This window comes from Microtus pennsylvanicus, chromosome 3 (assembly GCF_037038515.1).
Source record: "Microtus pennsylvanicus isolate mMicPen1 chromosome 3, mMicPen1.hap1, whole genome shotgun sequence".
Taxonomy (NCBI): Eukaryota; Metazoa; Chordata; class Mammalia; order Rodentia; family Cricetidae; genus Microtus; species Microtus pennsylvanicus.
This window is the reverse complement of record NC_134581.1, coordinates 118,411,571-118,427,747: the sequence shown is the minus strand read 5'-3', so window position 1 is coordinate 118,427,747 and position 16,177 is coordinate 118,411,571. Positions and strand designations below refer to the sequence as shown.

The 16,177-nt window shown below is 43.1% G+C and overlaps 1 protein-coding gene across 4 annotated transcripts in view; it reads left to right on the top strand.

The window, feature by feature from the left end:
* Runx1t1 (RUNX1 partner transcriptional co-repressor 1) overlaps positions 1-16,177 on the top strand; it is a 145,698-nt gene that overhangs the window by 30,856 nt on the left and 98,665 nt on the right. The window contains exon 1 of one of the 4 annotated variants that reach the window (XM_075966938.1): positions 11,566-11,950. The exons of the other annotated variants lie outside the window; for them this stretch is intronic. Coding sequence (XP_075823053.1) covers positions 11,944-11,950 — 7 coding nt within the window. The 5' untranslated portion in view covers positions 11,566-11,943. Of the gene's footprint in view, positions 1-11,565; positions 11,951-16,177 lie in introns of those variants that run through there. 4 annotated transcript variants of the gene reach the window in all.

The following is a 16,177-nucleotide window of genomic DNA, read 5'->3' as shown; positions in this document are numbered from 1 at the left end:
GGTTGAGTGGTTGATTAGGCCTCTCCAGTCCTGCTCAGAGAAAAAGAAAGGTGCGGATGGTTACTGGAACTCAAAGGAAACAAAGTAATGAGGACAGAAAGGTGCGGATGGTTACTGTAACTCAAGAGTAACACCCACCCCTGATTTAGAATTGTTTTTTTGTGTAGCATCTGAACAAGGCAGCTATTTAAGAACAGAAGAGAACTCAGCATTTTGCCTTGTTATCTCTATGGGGGTTCAGATTATATGGCAAAAATATCTAAAGTGGTACTTAAATATTGAAAAAGATACTGGATTTTAAAACTCGAATACATCCCGTGGAGACATAAAATCATCATCTGCCCACCCCATCCCACAGTCATTGTAGTCTCCTCTGGTCACATGGAATACCTCTGTGGCATGGCAGATCTGAACTGCTGCAAAGTGGGAAAGCCATGCTCCTTAATACACTTTAGTGTGTCTATGTGTTGTAGCGCGGGTTCCATGCAGAATCTCCCCCAACCCCAGCATTCTTTCACTCTGTGTGTGAGCCTTGAAAGTCATGGACGTTAACAGGCATGCTATGATCATGCTTTAAAACTTTCAGGTTTCCTTTGTTCCCTATGTCGTGTTCAGAGGTATTCCTGGTTCTCTCTTCCTTCTGGTGATAGTAATAGCTGGATAGAAATACGAGCCTCAGAATCGAGTTCGCCCAAGAAGCCAAGAAGAACAACAAAATACCCCGCACAACCTTTGCATTTGCAAGCACCTGGAATCCATTGGGTTCCTGGAGTTGTAATCTGGAAGCAGACAAAGCAAAGAATTACCAGCTGAAAAGCTGGCGCTCTGAGTGCGAACAGCCTGAGGAGGCGCCAGAGTCTGGTTTGTGTGGGGACTCTGAGGCAGAAAGCAGAGCCCAGGGGCACACTGCCAGTGGGAGTTGGAGAAGCTGAGATGCTGCTGTGTTTCACTCTGGTGGCTTTTCTGTTTTGTTTTATGGTTGTTTTTGGTGCTCAGAGTGAACCTCAGGGCGATAGGCATGACAGCCTCACACTGGAACACTGAGCCACGCCCCTAGGCAGGGAGCATGCCCAGCATGCAGCTTGCCAGCCTGCAGGCGCCTGTGCTTGCTTCCCTAGAGTGCCTGTGGAGCTCTTCTCTCTTAGTGGGTGCTCTTGTGATGGGTACCTGTGTTCGGAGCCCGTGGGAGTGGTATCTTGCCTGAAAAACTTGCCCTTATACGCTCTTAAGGACACTTCTGACGTGGGTCTATTACAGTATTTGGTGTATTAAAAATAAAAATCTCTTGGCTGTCAGGATGATGAAAGGAAGGAGTGACAGGAAATACATGCAGGGTGCTGTGTGTTTCTGCATGTTCCTGCATATGGGATATTTAGGTGCTACCAGTTTTCATAGATTGCATAGATTCCAGGGCCATGTTTGCGTTAGCAGAGAGCGTGCCTATCAGCAGTGCCTCACACACCTTTGAGTATTAGTAGCAGAATAGGAAAGTTCATTCTTAAGTAAAATTGCTTTTTTAAGCAGTGCCTGTATTTATTTGATTTGGGGTTCCTTTTTTGTTGTGGTGGTTATATTTGAAGGTATGATAGCATTAATGAGCTCTGCCCCACATGGCGCTCTGAGCTTATTGTAGCGTTGCACACTGATCCCAGGTCAGTGTGATGCGTGAAATCAATTTATTTGAATCTCTTTGCCTCTATAGGAATTTGGCAGTGTGCCAGTTGTTTTCATTTAATGTTCTTTGTGTCGAACACAGACAAGCAGGCCTGCTTTTGTGCTCTTCCCTCTTTTGGTCTCTGTCTCTTACAGCCAATATTTTGCTCTGTGGATTTTGAAATGAAGGAAGGGAGACTATATTGTGTGTAGGAAGCCTAATCATTGCTTGGTGTGTGTGCACACAAACTTCAAGTGGGACTTTCTTATCTTCTAGGAGATTTTTTTTCCCACCTTCCTGACCCTCAGTGGTGATAGTGGATATAAAAAAACACTAAAGAATTTTGTTTAAGTAAAATTCTTAGTGATTCTTGGTGTGAATTCCTGGTATTAATGACAATTATCAAAGCTTGAAACAATTGTATGAGTTACAATTAGAAGAAATGCTTCATCTGTGAACTAAGGCTATCAGAAACCGTTTTTACTAGCATTGGTTGAATTTGAAGAGTCGTCTTGCAATTCAGCGCACATTAACACAATGGAGTAATGCTTTTTCTTTAACTGACTTTGGTGAAGACACTGCTGTGCGGCCTGAGTTTGCTGTATCTGAATCTCTACTAAAGCTCTGTGATTCGGGTAATTTCTCTTTCACCTGTGCTGGGTGATTTCTGGGGGTGCCAGGAGAGGTCCTCACCTGTAAGTTCACATCCATGCATGGATGGGATCTTTTTGTAGGCAGCAGGAATTGTTTTGGAAGATTTTGGAAGGGGTGGAGAGAGGAAATGCTGGAGAGTGAAAGGGGGGCCCTCTACCCATGCTCCAGGCAGTGCTTGGGGAAGTTGATCTGCGGAGCCAAGGCTGCAGGGTCAGCTCTTACCCAGCAGCCCCGCTTCCTTGTTTAATTACCTAAAGAGCAAAACAGCCAGCCTGGCAGTGTGGGTAAGCCCAGCATCTCCTGCAGCCTCCTGGCGCTCTGACATCCTGCAAGGCCTGCCCTGTCTGTCCAAGCCTCAGTCTGGTTCAGGCATTGTGTGTAAGAGGGTTTGGCTGTGAATCAGAGATTCCCGCCAGGGCTGAGTCCCCTGCTCATTGCTTCTGGTCTATACTGACAGATAGGCTTGGCTTCCCTCTTTCTGCAAAGGATTTAAACATGTGGCTCTTTCCTTTCCTACTTCTGGCCTTGCTGTGGCTCAATCTTTCTCACTCACTCCACCACATGTTAGCCAGCAGAAGATGGAGACCTCAGTTTTCAAACCTGTGTGATGGCATCCCTGTGTGTTGCTACTGTGTGGTCAGACTCACTAATCCATAATTTCTTGTGAAACTAACAGTTCCAAGATGATTAATCATATGTGAATATTAAATATCCCGTTTGAAACAAAAGGTAATAGAATTTTTGACATTTGGGTCTTTCTCTGTTTTCTTGGAATTTGAATATTAGTGTTGACATTCACAGTGAAAAGGGGCACACACCCTTAGAGGAAGCTGGAGGTGGTAAGAAATAATATTGGTTAGCAGTATGTCTAACCTTGGGGAATCACACAGTGAAAACAGACTAAGATGTGCTTGGAGATGGAACCCTTTGAGAGGTCTCTGGGATATAACAAGACCTTACCTTTCCCCAGAGGAAGTCTGGCAGCGTCCTTATCTATAGTGTGGAGCTGCTGAAGTGTCCTCCCATTGGGTGGGGAGCAAGGGTGGCTGTACTTTTTCCTTCAGAATCAGAGGAAAGTGTGGCTACATGTGCTGCGGTAATTTGGATTTTTTCCAACTACTTCATGAGGACTATGCCATGCAGTATGAAAAACATTTAGCCTTTTAAGGCACGCGTTATCCTACATAAATACAAATAAGAGTTGTGGGTGTGTAAAAAGAGCAGTTTGTTCTTCTGAAGACGGCACAAACGTAGCTCAGCTCCGAGCAATAGGTTCTGTGCACCCCTTTTGTGCACCCAGTTGGACTTTGTAGGAAAGTATTTGGTGGGAATTATTTTTGAAACTTTATATTTCTATTACCTTTGTGGATATAATGTCTGTGTTTGAGTATTTGTGTACTGTGCCAGGGGAAAGTGTATAATCATTTAAATGGCTGGATTAGCCTGGTGTCCCTGGCGACAGACCTGGCCAGGTGGTCTGTTACCCAACAGGCATTAAGCCACTCTGCCTGGAGTTCTCTATGGGTAGGCTCGTTCCTGTTTATTTATATAGCGGGCTGCTGTGTCTCCTTCAGTGTATTTCTCCTTTCAACACCAGCATGCACACGGGGAAAAAACCATAAAAATATATTTGTAGCCACTGCCAGCATTCCTAACTCATTGTTTACAGACAGACAAACTCTCCTGTGCATCCCCACCCAGCAGCTCTAGCGCTCATGGTTGGCTGGTTATCTTGCAGTCCCATTTTTCTGGGATGCAGGGGATGCTAGCCCTGGGCGCAGTGTAGCAAAAGAGGACTTGGGGAGATAAATGGTTGGAGCTCTGGCTTTCAGGTGAGTTTGCCCTGTCTATTTGGAGGAAAGCCGACAGAAAAGGTGATGTGGAAGAGAGGTGACTGGGCAGCCAAGAGCAGGTGAACAACTGTGTTAGGAACTTGTCCTTGTACCAGTTTACAAACAGGAATGCAAAAGGGACATGTTCACATAAAAAGTGTTTTTGTTTTTGTTTTCTGAGACATATAATTAAGGGTAATTTTATTAAGTGGAAGTAAGTGTTGAAGTTGCTAAGTGAACTGAGCTGAGATTGGAAGATTTGAGGCACTCTACTTACTGTATTATTTATATTTAAGACTATCCAGCAACGAATTCTATTCTGCCTGGTCATGCGTGGGGGAGAGCTATGAGTGATGGACATCTCTGGGGTCATTATAAAATATAAATTTTAAAATTCACCTGGTACTCTAGCAGACTTGCTATGCTGGGAATTATTCGGGCAAATAAAACTCATTTTGGAGTGAAATTTGGTAATAGAACTCTTTATAACTAAAAGGTTTTTTTTTGTTTTAGTAAGTAAGTTTGAATCTATGTAGAAAGTAACAAATTAGTGTATGTGCATAGTCTTAAGAATTTGCAATGTGGAGAAATACAGGTGGGCGTTTGCTAGAGACAAAAAGCACTGAGGGAAAAATATGACCAGAGGGTGGAAAAAAAAAAAATCTGCTATCCTTGTATTGCTGTGTCTTTGCTCCCCCTGGTGGATTTTGTTGGAAGTGTTTACGTCTGTGTTAATGAAAAGAATTAGCCTCTAGGCAGTTCCTTTAACCATAACAAGAAGAATCTTTTTGTTGATGTTTAAAATATTCCTGTGTTTATGCTTTTTTGTTCTGCTTTTTAATTGCATTGAAAGCAATATGTATTATATAGAATCTATTTGGTTCAAAGTATAATATATGCCCATTTTAGAGGGTTTGGAGAATGATCATCCTGTGAAATCGCATTGCCAGAACCATGGTCACATGTGGTCATTTCTAAACATTTATTTTGTTTGCGGTTTTGGGGGGTGTGGCCTTATACTCAGAAACCACAGTTGGCCTGGAACTTGCTGTGCAGATCAGGCAGGCTTCGAACTAGCGGCACCTCTCTGCGCCTCTGCTGTCGTGTTGGTCCTTACGACCAGGATGCTACCGGAAGAAAACCTGTTTCGTTTTTAGTTATTATAACATATGTGGAATATCTTCTATTCGGCGCAAGAATGATGATGGGCACCATGCTGGTTATAATTATTTTTGGATTAATGCGTTACAGGCTCAAAAGGGTGGTGTGTCAGTATTTAGCAAGAGCGTCCTGTCCACAATACAAGGGTAATGGAGATCAAAGGTGCCTTATGAATTCATGGGGTTGTTTGTGGTTGGTAAAGTCTGTTGTTTGCTGGCCCTATGCAGATCGCTTTCTCTGGAAATCTTAAGGATTCAGTTCGGCTTTCATCATCTTATTGTTTTCCTTAGGTCATTATTATTTTTTTTAATCCTTTAGATTCTGACAGCACTGCAACAGAAGGTGAAGTTTGGAAAACAGTGTCTCCATATGCAAGGGATTTGGAGACCTTTTCATTGTCTTTAAAATTGTCATTCATAGCCCTCATTAGCATTTATTGTTGCAAGCCTACAAGCAGAGAATGTGAACTTGGTATGTCATGAATAGCCCCACAGAGCTCTGGAGCACTCTGATTCTGCCTGCAGTGTGGTGTGGGCTGGGCTTTGAGGGAAAGCTGTCCAGATGGCTGCCTGCGCACGGCAGAGCTGCGGGTTTTTGTCTCTGGTGCTGAGAGGAGGGAAAGTTCATTGGAGCATACGCCATCACCCTTGCATTTTAACAAAACTAACTAGCCATTAGTCAAGATGGGAAGGTGGTGACATTGAGACAAAGGTTTTCCATATAGTGTTAGAGGCCTCGTCACGGGGACAGGGCAGAGTAGCTAGGTACCTTCTATTTTATCCCCGTGGGTTTGAGGTTAGAAAATGGGATGGAAATGGTAACTTATCTGCAGATTTGTGTGCAAATAGATATCTCAAAGACCTCGCTTTCTAATCAGAGAGTGATGGTTTTATTTGAAAGGAGAGTTCTGTAGAGCCAGTATTCTTCATTATAGGTTAAACCCAGAGTGTTTTTATTTAAACTTAAAAAAAAAATTAAACCACTTTTTCTGTGGAAAAATCTACTATTAAGAACATTAGTAGGCTTAAGTTTCATTTGCATACAATAATGTTCAACCAAAGTGCATGTTAAAGCAGTGTCCAGATTTTAGTGTTTCTTAGATAGTACAAGTCAAAGGCTGTCTACTACCAAAAGTATATAATATATTATGATACTATAAGGACACTGTCACTATTATAAATAAATAATAATTACAAATAACAGGTTCTATTTACTGCTAGCAAGTAATATTTTAAGACTTTATTTTACACAAATGCACATAAATCTACATATTTATGTATATAATAACAAAAATATTTGCTTCCGTATGTGAAGTGTGTATGTGTATTTGAGGGTTTCTTTCTTTCTCTCTTTTTCTTTTTGGAGATAGGGTCTTACTATGTTGCTCTGACTAGCCTAGAACTTGCTATGTAGACCAGACTGGTCTTAAAGCTTTCAGAGACTTGACTGTCTCCTGAGTGTTGTTATTAAGGGTAGGCATCACCATGTCTGGCTAGATAACTTTTGTTGACCAGAGCCCCTAAATCAAATACATTTCTTAAAAAACTGTAAAAATGCCAGGTGTAGAGGTAGCAGTGGTGGTCGGTGCACGCCTTTAATCCCAGCACTCAGCAGATGGAGGTACATGGATCTCTGTGAGTTCGAGGCCAGCCTGGTCTGCAGAGTGAGATCCAGGTCAGCCAGGGCTACCCAGTGAAAAGCTGTCTTGAAAAAACAAACACACATAAACAAACAAAAACCTGTCAAAATGTTTGCATGTGCTGCTTTGTTTTACAAACATGGTTAAGAGTGGAAAAATGTCACAGAGACTGGATTATTAGGAAGACATTACTCTTGCATTAGTATTAGAGAGTGGAAGATGAAGGTGAAGTGTAGGGGTTGTGATGTCACCATCTACCGCCCTGCCTCCCACTGGCCTGGAATCATAGGATGTCACAAAGACCACATAACATGTTCTCCACAGGATGGAGGGGACCTTGTCCATCTCGTTGCACATGGTCCAAGCCTTTCTGCCTCCGTAATTTCTATGTAATCACCTACTGCGACAAGCTCTCTCTCTCCAGCCTGTCTCCTTTCATTTCCTTGCATCCTACTTTGGCCCTCTAGGACAGCCCTCAAGATCCTTTGACCCCAATATGTTTATACACCACTGTTCAGATTCTTAAGGTGGCAGTCACAACACTGCTCCATTGTCAATTAAGCAAAGTTCTCCTGGTCTCTTTCTGGGTGCCAGCTGACAGTTGAGGAAGTGCAAGTGCTTGCCAATCATTCCCCAAAGAAAATACTAGAAATCGTCTGACTGTGTCTATCTCTTTACAGCAGGCATTTATAGAAAAGATGACAGCTCCCCTCTCACCACGATGGAACACTCCGTGAATTTTATGACTTATTTTCTTTCCCACTCATTTCTTCGGGGTTGGCTGTATCTTACGTTACAGCCTAAAACATACGCCATTTGTTTCCTTGCAGACAAAGTATAATTGGATTTATCTTTGTCAGGAGACAATCTATTATGGCCTTTATTTAATACAGTTTCAAATGTCTTTCAGGGGCAGAAACAAATTAACGTACGTTTTTACTGGGTGTTGTATCTATTTAATCGACTGTCAGAGTGACGAGAAGTTAGGAAATCATCTGGAGAGGTCCATCTCCCTCCACCCAACGGCTCCCACATTAGGTAGGTTTGCCCTGTCAGTGGGACGCCTTTAGAAGACACTAATAGCTTCCAGCTGGGTGGAAAATCAAAACCTTTGGGGTCTGACAAAACCAGAAGATTTGAATTTGAAAGCAGAGCTAATGCCTCCATTTTATTTTTTACCACTCGCCCATAAAACATTATTTTCCAATATGTCAGCCTCATTTGGTGGCCAGTGGTCTGAGATAGAAAGTGGAACAAGCAAGCGGAGAAATCTGGACATTTGTGAGCCCGCCCTTTCAAGCTGGTGCGCCACTTTGTGGAAGGGTCTCCCCGAGAGCAGGGGGGTCTCCGTGGCCATTCATCAATGCTCGTTGGCTGATCACTGAGTGCCTTCGCATTCAGTTTATCAAGTCTTGCACACAAAAAGTCAGAATAAACCTTATTCGGCTTGCTGAAAGCCAACCAGAAGTGAAATGCTCCATTTGAACCCATTTTGCCCTTGTTTTTTCACGTTGTTAATGCAGCCCTGCTTAAATGAGTGTGCCTTTATTGGGCCGGTTAGAATATCTGAAACTATTAATTCTCTTGTATTGAATAGCTGGTGGCAGGCCAGAGCAGATGGGGTAGGAAAGTATTTGGTTGGGTATATTGCTTTCAAGTAGGATCAATGAGGTTCCAGATCCTTTGAATTAACTCACTTAATACCCACTGTGTGCAGGCACAGTGTAACACAACAGTCTGCAAGAGGCAGGGAGGGGAGCTGAGAAGGCCCTGGAAAAGCTTCTGCGCAGTTCTCTCTTCAGCAGGGTGGAGGTCTCTCTGCTGCAGATAATGCCCCTGCATGGCTGTTGTCTGGGGCTGAGTCAGATCTGAACAAAGGGAAGACTGGGCTGTTCTGCTGTGGAAGTGGCGTGGCGTGGCGTGGCGTGGCGTGGCTCGGATGAGTGATACGAAGTTGCCGTCACAAAACCAGTCACGTATTTTTTCCTCTTCTTTAGTGAGTCCAGTATGTCATTACTGGCTACATTTGCTGATTTTGAAAGTGACAGTTTAGATAACTCTCATTTTAAAACTGCCTTTAATAATAGGCTTTCTATGAAATCAAAAGTTATGTATTAATGGCCATGACTTTTCTGAGAAAGTGCTTGATGGATCATTAATGTATTCTTTGTTGTTTGGAATATATTTTGATTTTCCGAACTACACATGGACGGTAATACAGGACAGTGTTTTTCACTGGAGAAAACTTTTCCAGCACACGCTCGGCTTCTTTGTCGCGGCTCATCTTTCACCTATATAAATACATTTGTCACGCTATCGATTGTCTATTTTTATTATACGGTTTGGAGGTTAGAGATCTTGGCTCCTCGTACTCTTTTTATTAAAGGGTAAGTTATTTCTGTCCAAGTCACTGTATCTATACATATCCAGGTTTCCCAGCTCAGGGAGAGATGCCAAATGGTGCTGCAGCTTTGCCTGTCTCTGGGCTAAAGATGGGGAAGGGCTCCTTGAGAAACACGCTGAACCAGCCTCCACTGCACGTTCAGCCAGGCCCTTTCTGCAATCAGACTTCTAGGTGAGAATCTCCAGGGATCCAGGTTTTGTTGACGTGGATCAATTTAAAGTGGCAATTACTGTAGTCAGATAACAGCTTAAAAAGCCTTTTTACACATAGAAAAGATACATAATCGCACAGCCTATGGAACTTCAATTTTCCGAGCTGTGCTTTAGAGGCGTGGAGTGTACCGATATTAAGACCCAGTTTTAAAACCACATATCATCCAGTTTTCTCGAAGTGTATTGCATTTTGTCATCTGGTTTCTATTTTAGAAGTGATTCGCCGTGCATGTTGGTGGAAGGCTGGGGTCCCACTGTGAACATGTTTTCTTTCTAACATAGGTATAGCATTATAAAAAAGTGTGGTGTAGCACTGAGTGGCTTTTAAAAAATACTCTTTTAAAAAAAATGAAAATTTTCCGATTTAGGATTCTGGATTCCATAAAGGCACTGATAATTGATGATCACACTCATGCATACTATAACGCTTTCTGTCACCAGAGTGTTTGCGCTTGGTGCTTCACCGAACTGAAATCCATTACACAGAACCTCATTACAAGTGACATCTAACTAAGATGAACAAAAAGATTGGCCTCATAAATAGAGTGTAGTATACTATTAGTGACAGAGTGGAGTAATCATTATGAATTGTAGTCTTTTTACAAGTAGGCTCTGACAGTGATAGATTTTTGGGGGGTTCACTGGCTGAAGCAGCCCTTCTCGGGTACAGTGTTCAGGGGCTGTAGAAGTTCTTATCGATCTGTGCTGTTTATCAAAGATGATCTATTTTTTGTTTGTGCAGAGTGTGGCGTGGGTTTGTGTTCTGAAACACTCTTGGGCAGGGGGATGGGAGGACAATGGGCAGAGGGAGGAATCACTGCCTGTTTTCAGAGGGGGTCTTTTAGAATTGCTTGAAGGCAGCCAGGAGAGGGGGTAAAAACCAAATTGACAAAAGCTTATAGAAACTGTCAAATAAGCAAAGGGCATGTTGCTCACTGCCAGAACAGCAAGGGTTAAAGGGGCTGATCCTGTCTTCATGGTCACTGAGCTGGCTGGTTGGTCAGTCCTGAGTAGAATTGTTTAGTAGAAAATTCTGTGTCTAGAGGGTTGGTTGTGCATTGGAAAGGTAGAGCCTGAGGGATCGACCACCATGCAGCCCTGTGGTTAAAACAAACAAACAACACAGACCCAGGGAAGAGTGTTAAATCGTACAGAAGAGTTTGGGAAGAGAATGATATTGTCCTGCGTTTTGTGAGTGTTTAGAAACAGGCGTGCAAAGCAGGCAGGCAGGCTTATGTTTCTCCTACGAGGCAAGGATGTTTTACAAAGGACTAAAGAGAGACCGCTGAGAAGAAAATAGCCAGCTTTAGATAAAGCATTGTAACAAAGGCTCCTCGTTTTATATATCATGGTGTCCATTAAAGCTTAATAGGCAGAGAGCCCATTGAACCAGGCTGGGTATGTGTTATTCACGGTCAGGACAAACATCTAAGGGTGTGAAAAAAAAAAAAAAAGCAAAAAAAAAAAATTCAGAAATCAGGAGGGAGGGCTTGATTGTTCAGCTTTTGAAAAGGCTTTATTTTATAGTAAAGATTTTGTTTTTGTCTCCTGTGGATCTCTATGCAAAGCAGAAAGGGTAAACTGGAAATGTTTGGAGCCTATCAACATGGGATCCCAGGGGATTCAAAGTTCCCTAGCACACTAAAAATGGTTGGATTCCGCTTCTAAAAGAGGGGTCTGTTGTACACATGCCACCAGGAAGCTGATGAGATAATACTCCCGGTACTCTGTGCCGGACGGTGAGCTGGCACAACACACAATCTTACAAGATGTCGTGAGATTGTCCGGGATTTCCAGATCAATAAGAGAGCTTTGTGGGTCTGTGCCCTTGTTTGTTTTGAGCCTTACTTCCCAGTAATGTCTGTTAAAATTAGAAGTGGAAGGAAGCCTTGCAGTGAGAGCCTTGGGGGCCAGGTCAACATTGCCTTCTTTTGGCAAGATAAGGGTTAACTTTGAGCTTGGGTGGGGGTGGTGAATGAATTATTCAGCATTTAGCTTATCTTTCTGCATTTCACTTTCTGCTTTTTGGTGCTCTGGACCCGGGGGCGGGAGGTAGAGTGGAGAAGGGGAGGCAGGAGTTGTGATACTTTGCACACACGTCCCTGTCATTGTTCTGCCTGAAGAGACAGGGCTGGGTTCAAGGCCACATGTGCTCCTGTCATCTCCCACATTTCTGCTCCAAGTGCAATCCGGAGTGTCAGCTCTCCATCTGTCTCTGGCTGGCAGGCGCACGCGCCCAGCTCCCTGCCTCGGGCCATGCTGCCCCAGCCCCTCTGATGGCCCTCCTCTCCACCGCCCCGCACATTCCAGAACAGGAGGCATGAGCCCGCATCGCACCCCCTCTTAACACAGAGTCGCTTTCAGTGTGTTACACGCTGGATTCCAGGATGCCTGGTGAGTGAGCCCTCTTTTCTTGCAAGGGAAGGAAGCTTTACTCTCTAGCATGCATGGAAAATACCTACTGCCCTGCCACTGCTGCATGGGCTGAAGGCAGGGAGAGACTGTGGGGTGCTGGAGGTGTGACTGGGAAGCAACATAAAGAAAGCTATTAAAGTCTGGTAGGAGTACGGGGCACAGAGCGGTATGCCTTTGCAGCAGAGGGAGAGGACCGCCGCGGATGGCTTTGCCTGAGCGGTTTACATAGGGGGTCAGCGTCACTAAGAAGGGCTGTCTCTGTTCTGGGTTTTAGGACTGTCATCTGCACTTTCTATGTTGGATGTTTGTTTGTGGAGAGAGTTTTTAGGTTATGGAAGGTTTCTAGGAGGTCTGTGAAGAGGTGTTTATGTTAAAGAAGATGAAGGAAGCTTTGGCACTAGAAGGGATTTCTTACCCTAAATCATAGTCTTTAGATGTTATCATGTAAATAATTGAAATCTGGTCGTTTGGAAGTATGCTGGATTAGTGACATTCTTGTATCCCTGGAAATTTAGTGTATGACAATTTCCCCGGAAAATATTATCTTTGGAGACTGGAGTGTTTCTGTGGTTGCTGCCAAGGAAGGCTCTGCCTGTGAAGCCCGCTGAGGAGAAGGGGCTGTCTCTGCCGCGCTGCTCTGGAGAACTCTCAACTGTCCTGTGCAGAGTGCAGAGTGGATGAAGGCAGGGCACGCAGGGCTTCCAGCTGGCTGATGTGCAGATTATTTGGGTAGGGCAGGCAGAAGCGCCTGCGCTTGGTCACAGTCTGCGCACCTCCCAGATGGTGTTTTGAAACATTATCTGCCAGTTTTCTGCAGCCACAGTTGTGTGTGGGCATCGCCAGTTGTTGGAGGAATGTTTCCCCTTTAGGATCCATCTCGGAGTCCATTCTTATCACCACTGATCTGTGTGTAGGAAGGATGGGCCCGTCCAGGATTGCACTTTGCTTGTTGTTTGAGGGACTAGGGATGCACAGAGGCTGAACTATTAGGAAGCTCATTTTACCAAAAGGATAATAGCCGAGGTCTTAGAAAGGTCATTTTAACCCTTTAAGTTTTCATCTGATTTGTATGTGCCATGCAACTGAAGAGGAAATATACCCCTGGTGTATCATATGGAATTGGTGTGAAAGGACTTGTGTTTTATTTATTTTTTATTCTGCCAGATCATCGGAGCACAGTTTCATGTAAATTTTAGAATTCAAATGTTCTTTGTTTTTATGCTCTTAATAGATGAGTGTTACATGATGTAGCAGCATCCTCTGGAGTCGGTGGTATTTTGGTAAAATAGAACCAAAGCCACTTGTGCGTGATACTAAGGGATGGGGACTGGTTAGGGCCTCTTCTCCCTGTTCTTCACTTGTTTATTAAAGTAATCTTCAAAGCATTGAACTGTTCTTAAGGCTTTGCCCTCACAAGTTGGCTTTAGCGTTTAGTTGTTAATATCTGACTGGTTCTGTATTGGTGTTCTGAAGTATGGGTGCTCTCTCTCCCTCCCCCTTCCCTCCCTCCTTCCCTTCTTCCCTCTTTCCCTCCCTCCGTGTTAGAGAGCCTTGCTCTTGGATGCAGAGTCTATCAAAAGCTGTGACTGTGAGCACATTCCGGGATGACCACACTCGAGCAGATCTGATACTCTTTTTGACACCCATCTGTATTATTATTTTTTTAAGTCTAGGATCAGATTGATTACCTCTTAATATGTTTTTAGCATATTTCAGTCCATTCGTGTACATTTATATTCACAGACATTTTTTAGCCACTTTGGGGGTAGCTTTGCATTTTTAATAGAACATTCTGTGTAGAATTTTATTGCCTACACATTTAAATATCAGCTTTCTAATTTATTTGTTAGTAATTCAAGTGTCAGAAGTGGTTCCTCGTCTCAGACTTGCTGTGATAGTCGTCAGATCTAAGATGTCTCTTCTAAAGCTGAGAGTCACTAGAAACAGATGGGCGGACTCTGAGCTTATTCAGGCACACAGCATCCTGGGAGTGGGCAGGTGAAGAAGAAGTTTTAATTTTGGCTTTTGTGGAACTGTTTTGAGAAAAGAACACCCCCTCCTCCTGTTAGCGGTTGATAACTCACTGTTACAGAGTGAGCTATGAAAAGTCAAAGGAGCTCGTGCAGGTTTTAGAGAAGTGAGCTGTGCTTAAGCTGCTGAACTCACTTAGGAAGAAGGATGACCTCACTGCCCATCACTGCTTTTGCTTTTGTTTTTGTTTTTGGGTGTTTTTTTTTTTGGACAAGCTGACCCTTGTACATAAAAGAAGGAAATGGAAGGAGAGACCTTGGTGCTATATTGTGTCAAGCGAAAGTAGCCCCAAGTTTTTTTGAAATATTTATGTTTTTATCAGTCTTTGAGTACTATTATCAAACAACATGCGTTGACCTCCAGAGTGCATGCAGGACTGCTTCCTTAAAAGGACAGTCAGTAAGCACAGTCCCCGGAGCCCAGAAATAGTGCTGTTCTTTCAGAAGATGGCTAGCGTTAGGTCAGACCACCCTTTCTCAATGGTCCTGCTCTCCAGATGTGCCGGGAATTTTTTTTTTTAAGTTCAAGTTTCCAAAAGGGGGGAAAAAGGGTTTGTTTTGAAAATCTGGTTTTACTTAAGACATCTCCATCCTGGAGTGCATTTCCTAAATTGCCCACATATTTTTCCTAGCAGAGAACTTAACTGGCTGTAATTTTTAACACATGGCCACATCATGTGATATTTTCAAAACACTTACACACAGCTCAGAGAAGGTCCCTGCAGGAACGATCCATCCTCTCACAGCCAGCCCATTTTTTAACAGCGTATCTGCATTTTCCATTTAGGAGAGCTATATATTATTAGCTTACATTTTTGGGTAGTAAAACAGTGCATTGCTGATTGTAAAACACGGACTTTATTATCTGCTGAAAATTGATTTGGCATTTATAGCCACTGTGTACTAGGCTTGTTTTTCTGTTTTTAACATCAAGGCTTGCAACCGATGATTTGTGTGTGTGTGTGTGTGTGTGTGTGTGTGTGTGTGTGTGTTAAAAAAAAACTCAAAACAAAACCAGAAGTGAAATTGCCATGGACAGACCACTGTTAGTGTCCTTTGTAACTGGACATTTGGGCGATGCAGCTGGTTACATATGTACAATTTAATAGATGTATGTAAATTCTGTTGTGCACGAATAAGAACATTACACTCATTTATCAATGCTGTTTCACCTTGCAAGTCAGTTTGCCATCCTGTTAGGCTGACTCTTGTGTTCCAAATAAGCCTCATGACCGCAATTGAAGGAAAATTATATGAGCCATAATGACACAATTGTAAATGTAGATTATTCAGATATTATTTCTTTGTAGCAGAAATTCCAAAGTTTCAACTTTTATTCAAACCCTCTCACCTTATACCTTTCTCTTTTAAATTCTTTTCTGTTAGCATTTCTCAGTATCTGGCCTTTCAGTTCTATATATTTTATATAACTTGAAAGTGTTTATAGTTTATGTCTCTGTATACAGTCTACTGAAAAATATTTTTCATCTTTTTTCCTTGGCGGGGGGGGGGAGGAGGGAGGTTATTTATAATTTCTGTAGGTTTCATAGATACAGAATTGAAGTAGAGGCAACTTAAGGCTATCCTCTGTTGCTTAGAGACTTTCAGGGCAGCCTGGGTACATAGGAGCCTCTTTCAAAAAACAAAACAAAAGCGAACAACCCACAAAAAGCCCCAGTCGTTGGTTCATTTTCATTTCCTAAATAGCATTTGCTTAGTGGGCATTATGTCGTCTAGAAATGCCCGCAACTCATCATCTCTGTGCTGATAACTGACGATTACAGAGATGGCGTGGTAATTCTGATACCAAACAGCTTTCTGCTTCGTCGTTAGAGCCAGAAGTTGATCTTGCAAACATTTGGTTTAGAGAGGCTGAAGCTGAGGCTCACACAGGCAAAGGGGCCTGTCCAGTCATTCATTCCTAGATTTCCCCTAGTCCCCCGTCTTCCGTGCTGCTTCTAAATGCTCTTTTACTGGAATCGTGCAAACACATCATAGCCAGGCTCTCTGTTCTGTCCTCCCTGGCCCCAGCCCTAAATCATGCCTACTTGTTTTCTTCTCTCCTACTTGAGGACTGTCGAGCTCTGTGGGAGAAACTCCCATGACCTCAAACACTCAGCCTGGGCAACACTGCGCCTGTAACTTTATAACAGTTTGGAAAGAAGGAGTTAGATAT